A 14,110-nucleotide genomic window follows, 5' to 3' on the forward strand; every position below is an offset into this window, starting at 1 on the left:
AAAAACAAACAGCACCTAAGAATAGATTTTAGAAACACTACATTTCTAATCTTTCAACATCATATACCGTTCATACACCTGACATACATAGATATAACTGACATACATAGATACAAGTGAATCCCAAATATCTTTGGTACATTAAGTGAACCTATCAACTTGTCATCTGAATTTAAATAAAGTATAGCGAGTGAAATTTTAGAAACACTAAATTTCTAATCTTTCGACATCTTACTCTCTCTTGTGTTATGAAAAATTAGAATTACAATTTCATACTATTCGTGTTGGCTGCTTCTATACTGTATTGGGATTCAGTAACTAGGTCTAATCGTGTTTTTCCATCCTTTCGTACATGTTCTCTACTTAACGAATTGAGCTATCTCTTCAGTGTTTGGTGTACTTCAATTTGATACAATTGAAAAGATAACAAACAATAGTAATTGTTATTCTGCATAACAAGAATTGGCTCTATACACACACTCACAAGTAGGATGATAGGATGATATGTTGCATTACTCAATCGAACCTGAATAAGTTTTCATCTCAAACATCTCAAACATCTGAGCAGAAAAGTGATCACTATATTGGATGAGAGCATATTTGGCAAAATCGTTTATAACTAAAAGGGTTATTTTCCTAATGGCCCCCAACTTTGTGACCAGCTTCCCGCCTGGCCCCCTACTTTACGAGAAATACCCATATCGCCCCCTTTCATTATAACACCGTCACTCTCTCTCCTCCATCATGTTTTCTCTCTCTGCCAACTCACGCCACATCATCTGTCACGCCACCTCATCACCTTCTCCGGCAGAGGTCGCCGACCGGCCAAATTTCCGGCCGGCGACCTTCAAACTAAAAAAAAAAATTCTCTCTTCCTCTCTCTCTCTCTCTAAAATTTCTCCCTTCGCCGGAGTGGTCTGTTCTTGAAGAACAGACCAGGTCTGTTCAGTGAAGAACAGACACTGAACAGACCGAGATCTGCTCTTCAAGAACAGACCACTTCGGCGAAGGTCTCCCTTCGCCAGAATAATTTTAGAGAGAGGGAGAGAGGAAGAGAGAAAAAAAATTTATTTTTTATTTTTAGTTTGAAGATCGCCGGCCGGAATTTGGCCGGTCGGCGACCTCTGCCAGAGAAGGTGATGAGGTGGCATAACAGATGATGTGGCGTGAGTTGGCAGAGAGAGAAAACATGATGGATGAGAGAGAGTGACGGTGTCATAACGGAAGGGGGTCATCTGGGTATTTCTCGTAAAATAGGGGGTCAGGCGGGAAGCTGGTCACAAAGTTGGGGGCCATTAGGGAAATAACCTTAACTAAAAAAGTCAAAACGTTAATTTGGTAATGTAATTTACTTTTCTATTTTTTTTTTCCTGATACTTGATACTAATTGAATTTATTTTGAATTTTCATGATTACTCTTTTGGAAGGAGTGGTTTGGTGGTAGTGGTGGTGGTGGTAGAGCTAGCTTTGGAGGTATGGTGATGGAAGTGTGGTGGTGGTTCTGATGTGATTGAGGTGTGGTGGTAGTGGAGTACGGTGGCGGAGAATGGTGACGGGCCTATGGTGGTGGTGGTGGTTGTTGTGGTGGTGAAGGTATTATGGTGGTGGCGGTTGTTGTGGTGGTGGAAGTATGATGGTGGCGGCGGTGGTGGTGGTAGAGGTACGTGGATGGTGGTGGAGGTACGTGGATGGTGGGGGTGGTTGTTGTACGAGGACTGCTTTGGTGGAGGTACGGTGTTGGTGGTGGAGGTACGGTGTTGGTGGTGGTGGATGTACAACGGAGGTAAGTGATAGTGGTGGTGGATGTATAATGGTGATGGTGGTAGTGGTGGTGGAGGTGGAGGTACGATGGTGGTGGATGTACGGTGGTGGTGGTGTTGGTGGTTGAGCTACCATGGTCATGGAGGTACGATGATAGTAGAGGAATAGTGGTTGTGGTGGTGGTTGAGATGGGGTGGTGGTGGTGGTGGAGATGTATGGTGGTATAATAGTGTGGTGGAAGTTTAATTGTAGTGGTGGAGCGGATATAAACAATGAAAAAGAATTGGTAAAGTAAAATTCATGCGTATGTTGAACAAAAGTTACTTAATTTTAAAGTCAATAGTTAAAAATCTGAGTTTCAAAAGAAAGTCACATTTTAACTTAAGTGAAGTCGTCAACAGTTGGTAGCCCAAGTGGTTCCAAGGTGTTGACATAAACTCCAGAAAGCCCTGGAGGTCCCAGGTTCGAATCCCAGAGAAGGTGGAATCTTTGGTTATTTGATTTGGGATTATTAGGGTGTAAATAATGTTGTTGGGCTTTAGGCCATGTCTTGTTGGGCTATAGGCCCGGTTCTGTTAGTGTTTGAGTGGACGGTTATCGAGCTTATCACATCTATGATGTATCAAGTGCCAAATGTAACGACATACGAAGATCGTAGTCGACTTCCAAAAAAAAAAAAAACTTAAGTGAAGTCAGAAATTTTCACATTACCAGACTAACTTTTCTACTTAAATAAAAAAAAAAAAAAACTTATTTTAGTGTTGCCAAACAACACCTGAGTCTACTTGGTGAAGGTGAAAGTGTACTTATTATTTTCTTTGAGAAATTTGATAAGTTTTTAAACTTAATTTATGTGGTATATTGCTATATTCTCACCTTGTGTAAATTGAGTATTCTATTAGCATGAAATCTAAACTCTCAATTTTTTATTTTTATTTTATAGTTAGGCTTCCAATTTATTTTCTGAAAAATAAAATTATTTCCCACGAAATAGTTTAACTAAACCGTCGGAAATAGACTATTACTGACTAGGTAAACGTCATAAATAAGGCAGTTCTGTTGATAGGTTGGATGGTGGAATCATTTCCAACGAAGTAAACAACAGACAGAACTGGCGGAAATATTATTTCTTACGCCACTATTTCTGACTGACAGAAATACAATTTCTGACTAAGGGTGGTCTGGTGGACACACCCAGAGGTCATCCGTGGCTGGGTCTCTACAATCACCTACCACATAGTTTATTATATTCAATTAAACCAGCAACAGGTGAGAAATCAGACAAATACATTGATAGAGCAGATCCCAAAGGCCAAATCTAAAAGGACCTCACATTATTTTTCTGTTATACATATGCCAATTGCCTCGGTTTTGTTATAAAAATGCCTAACATTCCCATTCCACATATATAGGTCCTTGTTTATATTGTTGCATGATCGATCGTGCAATATACGTATGAAATATACAAGGGTAAGGTTGTGTAGTCCGTTGAATGGGATGGAAGAGGGTTGATAGATGAACTGATTTCTAGTTCATGCGTCGTCACAATGACACCATCATCTTGCTTAAACTATTAATCAATAGCAATTTGATAGTAAACTATTCAAGTACAGACTTGGAAAAGATCAAATCAAAACCGTGTATTGGTTTGCCTAACATAGACTGCTATACCAGGCCAGGTCAGGCTCAAAGTGGCCAAATTGGAGGTTAGGGGACTATCGTTACGTGTATATAGTTTTTCCTTTTTTGCTGCAAAATTACGTGTAAATAGTTAGAAAATCAAATTGAAGTGGGGGAAGAAGAACCAGGCTAGGCCAGGCTCAAGGTGGCTAAATTGTATGTAAGGGGCCTATTGTTTCCTGTAAATAGTTAGAAAAACAAATTGAATAGGTGATGGAGAGAAGCAGTTCCCCATTTTACCGAAGTTGAGCGGTGGTGTTTGATTTGAAAGAAGAAGTCAGAAGAGTGGTTAGTTGATTAGGTGCTTATAGAGAGCTCGAGTAAATGAGAAGAAGAAGCTTGTAGGTCATGGAGAGAAGCAGTTCCCCATTTTACGGAAGTTGAGCAGTGGTGTTTGTTTTGGAAGAAGACGTTTGAAGAGATAATGGAGTTGATCGTTACCTAAGTTAGTTGATTGGGTGCTTATAGAGAGCTCGAGCCAATGATCATTGATCTGAATCAAGTAAAACCCACCTGCCAATAGCATTTTAAGTGAGTGCTTTTAACAACGCCCTCCGCATATATAGGACCTAGTTTATATATTTAATTTTGTTGGTTTTGGTGTACCTATCCAACAAGTGGACACAACGATTTCTAACCGAGTCGGGTAAATCTTATTCTACTTGTATTCTATCGATAAATCAATCAAAAACACTTTCGTTCCAAATTAAAGGAGAGAGACTAAGGAAGAGAACAATTCAATATCTTTCGTATTTCTAACCAATAGTGTCTGGTATCCAAAGCAAATGATTCGTAGTCAAATCTCACTCGATTTAAGATTGGAAAGTGAAATTGTACTCCTTCTGTGTTTTCTAAATTATAATTATTTGAAAATCAAATACACTTCTGATTCGAAAAATCAGAATGCCTTTGATTTAGAAATCAGATAAATGAAAAGGAAAAAGACATAATCAGAGGATTAGAAGAAAAAAATAGTTGAATCAAGGCGAAGTATTGTTCTTTCCATAAGACAGTTTACTCCATGTATAGTACCACACAATTACCAGCGTTTGTCTCCCAGGAGACCAGACTTCCTTCTTATGAAACTCTTTGAAAATCCTATCAATTGTTCTTCTTAAACTCTCTAAAATCACTTTATAACATTGTTTGATGCTCTGGAAAAAATGGATTTTAAACGGAGTTCATTTGGGTCATATAAATAGGACACAAATAGATGCATTCATTAGGGACACATTAGTTGGGTTTTTAGGGACACATCCGTTTAGAGATTGTGACTCTTCATTTAATTTTGGGCCGATCTTTGTTGGAAGCAATGAGGAGCGTCAGATCTCGCTCAAAAGCTCGGGAGGAACGTCCTCTGTTAGATTTTCGAAATGAGCCCAAAAGTAGAAGTCGAGGTTGTTAGATCAAGATCGGGTGAGATCCCACTTACGTTCCGATTCGGGTGAGATCCTCTCTGATCCAACGCTCAGCGCACCTTCCCACCACGATCCTGAAGGGATCTTTGTCTGACTGTTTGCATTGAGGCCTATAACGCAAAGAGAGCGCGCACCATACGATCTTGAAGTGTTCTCTTTGCGCAAACGGTCCCAAACCAACATGTTCTTAATGTCGTTTGGTCCCCAACTTAACCATTTTCCATCCAAACTTCTGACTTGAACATCTCATTCATCCGGAATCGGATTTGAATGATTATTGACTTTAAGCTTAAGAGCTCGACAAGATGAACGCAATGATGTGTTTCGTTTCTGAGTGTAACTTGGACACCTAGTTAGAAGAAAGAAAATATACTTTTGTCTAGTTGGAAAAAAAATATACCTCTTCAAGAAGAAAATGTATGTTCTATATTCAATATCGAAACAATCTTATAATTTCTCTCCGAAACAAAGAAAACCCATTAAATTTTAGTAAAAGAATGTTGGATTAACTTTGGAAGGATAATTAGAAAATTCGGTAGTCAGGTATTTATAGTAGTTCGTTAATTTTAACTCAATGGTTGGATCTGAAAGATTTAAACATAAACACATAACCCAAAATGTCATAATTAGCATATAAATAACACGGTGAACATTCTCATCTGAGATACAAAGAAGAAACTGGGATACAGTAATATAGTTAGGTGCTGTTTGTTTTTTTATATTTTCAGATCTGAAATCTGAATTGGAACCCAATTCAGATTTCAGATGTTTGTTTTTTAATTTAATAAAATCTGAAAAACTTGGCTGAATTAGAGTGAGGTCTGAATTGGCTGAAAAGTACCCTACATTTTTCAGACTTCAAAACAAGTCTGAAAATAAATGTCCATGGCTGAAATATGTTATATGTCAATTATACCCCATAAATGAGAAACATTCTCATACTCAAATATTCTATGTAGCACCACCACCATCACCACTACCGCCACCACTACCGCCGCCGCCACCACCACCACCACCACCACTACCAATCAAACACCCACTGCCACAGGTACAAACCACCAAGACCACCACCAATCAGACAACCACCACGATAGGTATGAACCACCAAGAACACCACCACAGGAACACACCAGCCAGACCACCACCACCACCTGCCAGACAACCACCACAATCACAAAATAAACACCACTGCATCAGGAAGCTTGGTTGTGGTGAACCATTTTCCGATCTACTGTTAGAAAGAGAGCGAGAGAGAGAGAGAGAGAGAGAGAGGGAGAGAGATAGAGAGAGAAAGCAACTGAGAGAGAGAAAGCGATTGAGAGAGAGAGAGAGAGAGGGAGAGAGATAGAGAGAGAAAGCAACTGAGAGAGAGAAAGCGATTGAGAGAGAGAGAGAGACGAAACCTTTGTTGAATATTGTTACAGAGAAAGAGAATGATTGAGGGACGGAACCCTTCGCCGATTTACTATAGGCAACTTGACTGAGAGAGAGGGAGAACGATTGAGTGAGAGAGAGTGACTGTAGAGATGGAGAAAGAGGGAGGCAGAAACTAGGGTTTCTTGGAGAAAGAGGGGGGCAGGAACTAGGGTTTCCTGGAGAAAGAGGGGGGCAGGAACTAGGGTTTCAATTTCCTTTTATTTAGAAAAAGGAGTAGATAAAGCTTAAGGGGATGTTTGTTAAAAATACTACTATGAAATAAGGGTATTTATGTCAAAGTACAAATTCAGATATAGTGCTTCAGATAGGGAAAACAAACATTCTAACTTGTTAGACAATTAAGCTAATTCAGATTCAGCTAATTCAGTTCAGCCAATTCAGATTCAACAATTTCAGATTCAGACATTAAAAAAAAAAACAAACAGCACCTTAGTTAAATTCTCATCTAACATCTCTCTCTAAAAAGTATACAATTTTAATCAAACCTACAATCTTAACCGAAATTTGAAGTAAATTTTGAATCGAACCTAAATGTACAAAGGGAATGATGCATTGAATCAAACCTAAAATGTATAGTAATATGGATCATTATATTATCATCGACCTCTCTTAAAAACATTAATAAATAGAACTAAGAAATACAGAGAGATTGAGGGGGGTGGTTTGAATCCAACCATAAGGAATACGGAAAAAAGGGAGAAATGAATTAAACCCAACCTTTAGAAATATAGAGACGGAGGGAGGGGTTGAATCAAATCCAATTTAAAATTTAGTATAAAAACTATAAAATTGAGTGAAGTGCCTATAACTTCTTTTGTTGATGTTTTTCTTTTCACATTGCATGTAAACAGAAAAATGAAACAGATAAGTTATATCTATCTAATGAAACAAATGACACAAGAATTGTGTAATAGACTAGAAGAAAGTATTGAACGAAAGAAAGAGAGAAATAAACAGATATATTAAAATTTCCGAATTAAATTAACTTACCAATAGAAAAACCTTTAGAAGAGAAAGATAGAACGTTCCGAATCAAATTAACTTACTTTCCGAATCAATTTAACTTAAAAGAAGCAAACTAGGTAATTCACATGATAACTAATTGGGTCTTATTGAAAAATTATACTGTATTATTTGCATAAAGCCTTTAAATTAGAGATTCATCTCAAAATCTATATGTAGAGTAGTTGGAACCCTAAGCATTTGTCCCTATCCAATAATTTGTAAATATGGAAGTTTTGTGAAGAATTCGGACGAGAATACATAATTTACATCAAACAAACAGCTTTCAACCGTAAACTTTAGAAAGCGAATCTCACTTTGGTTGGGTCGTAGCAGGTATGTCTCTCTAATGGAGAGACCTGGTTTGAATGGTAGCGTTTCGTGAGACTCAGATAATCTTAAACACTACAATTTTGGTCAGGAAGGCACAATTTGAAACGTAAAAGTATAGAAATGTAAAGAATCAAATGAGATAACATGCTACCAACCAACATATTTTGATGCAAAAGAGATCACATGCTACCAACCAACAGGACCCTAACATCGTTTAGAAAGCGTACATACATATGTTGCTGCAAACAGTTAGCTCTTACAGACATTTATGTGATTCCTACGTATGTAGAGTTTGTTATATATGAATAAGTTGAAATAGTATGTTGTACTTGTCGATATGAAATTTGGGCTATTAGAAAAGTATCCTTTGCCTTGTTTTCGTTACGCCAAATCTCATATTTATTTCCTAAAATATTAGCTCGTGCATCATGTTAGTACATTTCTGGTTTTAACCTCGAAATAAAGCTAGGTACCATCCAAATTATCGTACAAAAAGTTATAACATGATTCCGGCCAAGATAACCGACTCCCATTATGAAAGCAGAAGAAGAATTTTAGCAGAGAACTCAAGTTACAAGACGTTCATATAACAAATTACAAAACTTTTACAAGAGGAAGACACCAAAAAATCTATGAATTATTCTTCTGACTTACAGAGTTGCTTGCTGTGTCCTTCCAAAATGGTTGGAACGGGCAAAAGACTGACACTAGAAAAGGTTTCTTGATTTATAGACGGGTAGAAGAAAGCGTGTGGCATTTAGGAACTAACAACATGAATGAGGCGAAAAGAAATAAAAATAAAATAAAATAAAACAAATTGGGAAGTGGTAAAATAATCTATTATCTTAGCTTCACAACTTTGAGGTTGTGAATTTGAAACTTGCAGACTTCTTGGTAGACGTTCCGGCCAGTAGAAGCGACTGAGATGCATCTGTTGAAACATTCGAATGAGATACGAGTTAGATAATGGAAAATATGCCCGATCGAGCCACCTACTTCATGAAAAAAATGTTAATGGAAGACTAATTAAGATAAAAGGAATACATACTAAGCATCATATTTGCACAAATTATCGAATCCCATGTAATCGTGGTGCTCAATCTTTACGATCATGTTTGCTATTCCAACTCCACCTACCGTGACATATTAAGGATTTTAATACTCTAAAATTCAATTTATAGGGAACTAAAAATAGAGATAGTCCGAGTTAATAATTTCAAATTATTTGCAAAACAAGGAGTTTATTTGAATGATTCTTACCTAGTGAAATTGCGCTCACAAATATTGTGAAAGCCAGAATGAAAATAATAATAGATGCTCTTCCTAAAATAATAATCAACTTTCTTACTACATGTTGCCCAATAAATGCTGCTATTGTCGATACGACTACAAAGTAGAACGCTGCAAAAGAAATTGGAAACATGTAAAGAAATAAACTCATATTTAGGTTTAGTTAGATGGTGCTTTGAAGACTTTTATGTCTAAGGCAAAGTGGGCGTCAATTATATTTCTCGCCCGTGCAGCTTCTAAAACCCCTACATTTAAATTTTAGGACCAGTCAGCAACCTTTGGTTGGAGTAGTTACAAGTTGGTTTTCATCCTCTAGGTCTCAGGTTCGAGACACAGATATTATATTACCTTTCTAATAAAGGAAATTTCACTATGATTGGAGTGGGGTGTGTGCTTGCGAGCTAGGTCAGTTAACTATGCTTGTAATAGAAAAAAAAAGAAAGACCAAGTAAAACAAGAAGCGGAAATATGAAGTAACTCACCATAGGGAACTGGGAAACGGTTTAGTAGGTAATATTCTACAACTGACATCGACGAGGAAAATGTCATGGCAAAAGTGGCTGTAGCACTTGAGACCTACATGAAAATTTGGAAAATCAAACGAGAGCCAAAAAAATACTATGTTCGAAAATATAAAACAACAATATAAAGATTAACTAAACTTCAAAATCATCAAGAAAAACACATGAAAGTACATGAAAACAATTTCAAAATGTAAAGTAAAGAGAAGGAAAAAGTATATGAACCTGAGGAGGGATGCCAAGCTCCAAGAAAAGAGGACCTAAAATAAAACCTCCACCAAGACCTAATAAACCACCAACCAGACCACCCATTATCCCAAAAACACAATACATAATCAATTGATGCACTTTTAGGTTTGTCCCATCTTCTCCCTTTGAAGCTATCTTTTTTGTTCCTCTGTACAATCCAATTGCTTCATACAAAGTAACTCCCACTGAAACAGGAATCTGTAAACAACGAAAAAAAAACGTTTTTTGTTATTTTGTCATGTATTTTCCTAAACACAAAAGTCACATGAATCATTCATTACCTGCATTAAATTCAAAACCCAGTACTCTGTGGAACAAGTTGCTGTATAATTCTGCATCCCGATTCGGTAAAATTATCAATTAGATAAGAGAACGTAACGATTATATATATATATATCATAGGAAGAAACAATAGATTAAGAAGAGCGAACGAACCTTAGCAATCTGAAGACCAAGGAAGGCAAACCAGACAAAAACAAGAAGGCCAAGTTCTTTCCATTCAACATTCTCAAGAATAGGGACCTGCATATGTTACTAATGAACAAGTTAGTCATCTTCGCCTGAAAATATCAGATGAAGGATGTTTGCAGAATATTCACACAGACCTCTGCTTCTCCATTAGAGTTATCCTTTGGAATGCCTTTGCTTGGTTCACTTGGTAATGCTGTGTATTCCACTTCTTCACTACCACCGCCACCTTCGGTACGCATGGTAAGATGGTTAATGATGTTAATACCCGTCTCAGTATAACAAAAAAGTTCTTGTCATGGGTCTGCCCTAGACCACCACCTCAGGCAGTCAGGGTTCTGCATTTGACTGACTAATTTAGTCGCCAAGCCGCCAATCCTATTCCCACCCAAAAAGCCTAGTCAATATAAGACAAGGTTTTACGATGTAAACTAGGTCTAGGTGTAGGATTAACTGCTTTCAACATGAAACTTTTGTTCCTCGTTAGTAAAAGTATAGTCGAACCATCGAAATGTTATTAGGTAAATTTGTCCAACTCTCTGCATGTCAAATAATAACATTTAAGCGACACCCAGACCAAACTGGTTTGGCTAGTGTTTAATGGTTGAGCTGAAAGGATGAACAAGACGAACTCATATTTGGTTTTTTCGTGTATTAATTCAGGCTATTTAGTATTTTTTTTGCTCATTAAATTCTAAGTAAGCAAAATAGTTTTTACCATCTCAGCATTAGAAAGAAAAGAGATTCCCAAACTCACCATTTGAGTCCAAGGGCTTGACTGCCTCCTGAAATTAGGCAGCCGGAAGTCATATTCAGAACTTGGAGGAGTCCACACAATAAGAACAACTCTATCACATAATAAAATCGAAGAATGGGTTACCTTCTTCAATATGGTTTCCTTTTTCCATGTTTCTACACCTTTGAAGAATGCCTTCGTCGATGTGCCTAAAAAACAGGACAAAAGTAATCAAGCAGTTCTAAACTACGTAACCATAGATTCCCCTCATTTTGTTCTTGGGCATCCCTCTCCCTTTGCGCCCCACAGATTGGGGCAGTCCGAAGGCACTCAGACTAGGCTTACTCTGTGTTGTTCAAATCCAACACAAATTACGTCCAGTCCAAATGTCCCCGGACTGCCCCAATACGAGACCCACATAGAGTGTCAAGACATTGGAAACATAATACAGAGTATTATATGAAATAATGGAGTCTTACCAATAAAAAGGATGATTAGGAGAACAGTAACCATCCAGTCAGCAAAAATGACATTGAAAGCAACCCCAATACTGACACCAAGCATGAGCATTGGTTGGACAAGCAATGCCAAATTGTAATCAATAACAGGCATCTCTAGGGTTGGATGTCTTAATTTAAGGTTGTAATAGACTGTTGAACCAGCTGCTCCCATTATCATACCTGCCCAAACAATCACAATATATGACCACATCTAGTTTATGCAATAGTCAATTTTAGTGATTTTTCCAAAAGGGGGTCACTGATAAGCCAAAAATCCTACAAATGATTGTGTCAGACTACGTCTACGTCAGATCTAAAATCTGACTCATGGTCTGAATTGGCTATAATCAGATTTTAAAGTATTTTGTTTGTCAGATTATTTCTCACCATCCAAATTGTACGTAAATAAATCTTCTAACTCAAAATTATTTTGTATCAGTTTGCGATATCTTCAAAACTCCCTTCTAGTTATAGCGATCGTTTGAGCTTAATGTGTGTTTTCTTCTTTTACTCGGTAAAGTAAACGAATATGACCATAAACTCGAAATCAGTTGGATAAGAATAAACTAATCCTATGACATATTTACTCAAATAATAAAGATATGAAGTACTAAAATTATGTCTTACATTTAGATATTGCAGCTGAGGATTTGGCATCAAACCCAATAATAAGAGTAAGCATGGGAACAAAAATCCCACCACCACCAACTCCTCCAACACTTCCAAATGCAGCTCCACAGAATCCAACAAATGAACCTACTATTATTTCCCACCCAAATTTCAATGGCTGCACAAAAACAACATCTTTTTCTCATAAATAACTGAAAAATATACAAGTAATAACCAATATTCTTATTTTCTTTGCAATAGTGACACTCTGTCCAACTAGTCCGATGACACCGGATCAACCGGCTGAGCTAGGCCGCCAGAATGGGCCAACTCAGCCCGTCGGCCTAGCATCTAACAGATATCGATCAATAGAGCTTAGGAATATTATAATTGTTTCTTTTATAAGAGTTGTTTTGAAATACTCTTAATTGAAGTAAATTATATGTGACAACTAAACTCACAGGCCAAACATGTTGATAACCAGATCCATCAGCTTTCCATAAGAAATTGATTACTTTCATTAAGTAATTATTAGTAGATTCAACTTCTTTAATCTCAATTTTACTTGAAGCTTCATTTTTCAAACTTCTTTCCCCTGAAACCAACACACAACCTAGAAGAAGAACAAGAATAACAAATACAAACACTTTGGTAGAGCAAAATCCTCCACATTTCCATCTGATTTCAGCCATTAATTAATTTCACCAAGAAATGAACTATTGATTCAAAAATCCTCAAAGTCAACTATTTACTCTTAAATTTCTTAATTGATGATTTTGGAGATATGGGTTTGGTTCTTGATGGGAAATTTGAAAAGGGTTGGTCTGAATATTCCAAAAATTCATGAACCAGTTGAAGAATTACAAGGTTCTGATCTTTGGATTATTAAAGAAGAATGTTCTTGGGTGAACTTATATAATAAAGGAGATTCCTATTTTTTATGTCTTTTGCATTATTTAGATATCAAGATTACTATAATACCCTCATGTCATCACTTGTTAATAGACATAAGTATTGGTGAAATTCCATGTGTTAAATGCTTGGCCATAATGTATAGATTCATAATGAATCTCTTTATTATAAGTCAAAATATTAACATACAAACAAAACAATAAATCTATGTGTTCAGATTTGTGTTGTTGAATTAAAGCAGTTGGATTGTCTTAAACTTTTGAGACTACCAAATATTAAATCTAAAATTAAGTTTACGTGTTGAGATAGTTTATTTCGTGTATTTATCTTCTTGTGTTGCATCATACCGAGGTTAAAAGAATGGTTGTAATGACATTTTGCTTAATCCAATAACAACTCTTTTTTCTTTTGGATGTATGGAAATAGCATGAGATGGTGTTTGGTACTTTAATATGAACAAATAAGTTACTCTTTTTTTTGTTGAAACAAAGAGAAAAAAACATAAACTAAGGACCAATATCGACGGGAAGTTCTCGAACGGAGTGCCACGAGCTCCTATAGAGGGTTTTCTTGCCCCATTCGCCAGTTTGTCTGCAAGCTGATTGTGGTTCCGAGGAGTGTGTGAGAATTTATGATGTAGAGGAATTGGCCGAGAAATACATGGATGAAATAGAAGCGGCTAAATTCAAAAGTGACAGACTAAAACGGCCAAAACCGAAGCTACGGGTGTCGGAATTGGACGAAATTTTGAGGGATGGTGCGAAATAGCGTTCCGGTCATTCGTTGTGGCTTTGCCACAACGGACCCACTTTGAGGGGCAAATTCCATCGTTTAGGGCCTCAAAACGAACTTTTACTAGTTTTTTTCTATTTTTGGAATTGTTATCAGTTTAGGATTACTACTATTCTAGTATTTTATTTTATTAGGAGTTGCTATTGGAGTTTGACCAAGATTAGGAAACCCTAGGTCTATATAAAGAGGGCTTAGAAGTTGTTTCAGTCATTCATTCAATCAATAAAATTCAGTATTTTAGTATTCTTGTTATCAATTTCGGTTCTATAGTCTTTAGACGAAGATCTAAGACTCTTTTATTAGTTTTCCGCTGCGTCAATTTAATGTCATCGAAGTGGTTTTTGAGGAGACTGATCTTGTTCATATGCTGCTATGATTGTCAGTCCATCGACGTGCTATTGT

General features: G+C 36.9%; 1 protein-coding gene across 2 annotated transcripts; it reads right to left on the reverse strand.

The window, feature by feature from the left end:
• Window positions 1-8,077: 8,077 nt before the first annotated feature.
• On the reverse strand, window positions 8,078-12,975 carry LOC147537038 (sulfite exporter TauE/SafE family protein 3-like). Of its 2 annotated transcripts, XM_086640167.1 has the most exons (13): window positions 12,466-12,975; window positions 12,023-12,182; window positions 11,375-11,575; window positions 11,040-11,104; window positions 10,917-10,944; window positions 10,297-10,388; window positions 10,127-10,213; window positions 9,973-10,023; window positions 9,668-9,889; window positions 9,404-9,497; window positions 8,892-9,032; window positions 8,680-8,764; window positions 8,078-8,562 (listed from the first exon to the last, which is right to left on the reverse strand). In XM_086640167.1, coding segments are annotated over exons 1-13 (1,458 nt in total). In that variant the 5' UTR covers window positions 12,697-12,975; the 3' UTR covers window positions 8,078-8,561. The 2 variants fall into 2 exon arrangements, with proteins under 2 accessions (XP_086496293.1, XP_086496294.1); XM_086640168.1 differs by lacking the exon at window positions 8,078-8,562 and having other exon boundaries at window positions 8,679-8,764; window positions 12,466-12,917.
• Between the last annotated feature and the right edge of the window lie 1,135 nt (window positions 12,976-14,110).

Source organism: Eschscholzia californica, unplaced genomic scaffold, assembly GCF_041429995.1.
Source record: "Eschscholzia californica isolate CP2 unplaced genomic scaffold, dmEscCali1.0.p SCAF_5, whole genome shotgun sequence".
NCBI lineage: Eukaryota > Viridiplantae > Streptophyta > Magnoliopsida > Ranunculales > Papaveraceae > Eschscholzia > Eschscholzia californica.

Bases quoted from the DNA above. Each gene is read 5' to 3' on its own strand.
- LOC147537038 (XM_086640167.1), bottom strand. From the start codon at position 12,696: ATGGCTGAAATCAGATGGAAATGTGGAGGATTTTGCTCTACCAAAGTG. The intron at 10,389-10,916 runs GTGAGTTTGGGA...TGCGTACCGAAG, and splicing joins CAAGCCCTTGGACTCAAATG to GTGGCGGTGGTAGTGAAGAA. The intron at 8,765-8,891 runs GTAAGAATCATT...ATGTCACGGTAG, and splicing joins TGTGAGCGCAATTTCACTAG to GTGGAGTTGGAATAGCAAAC.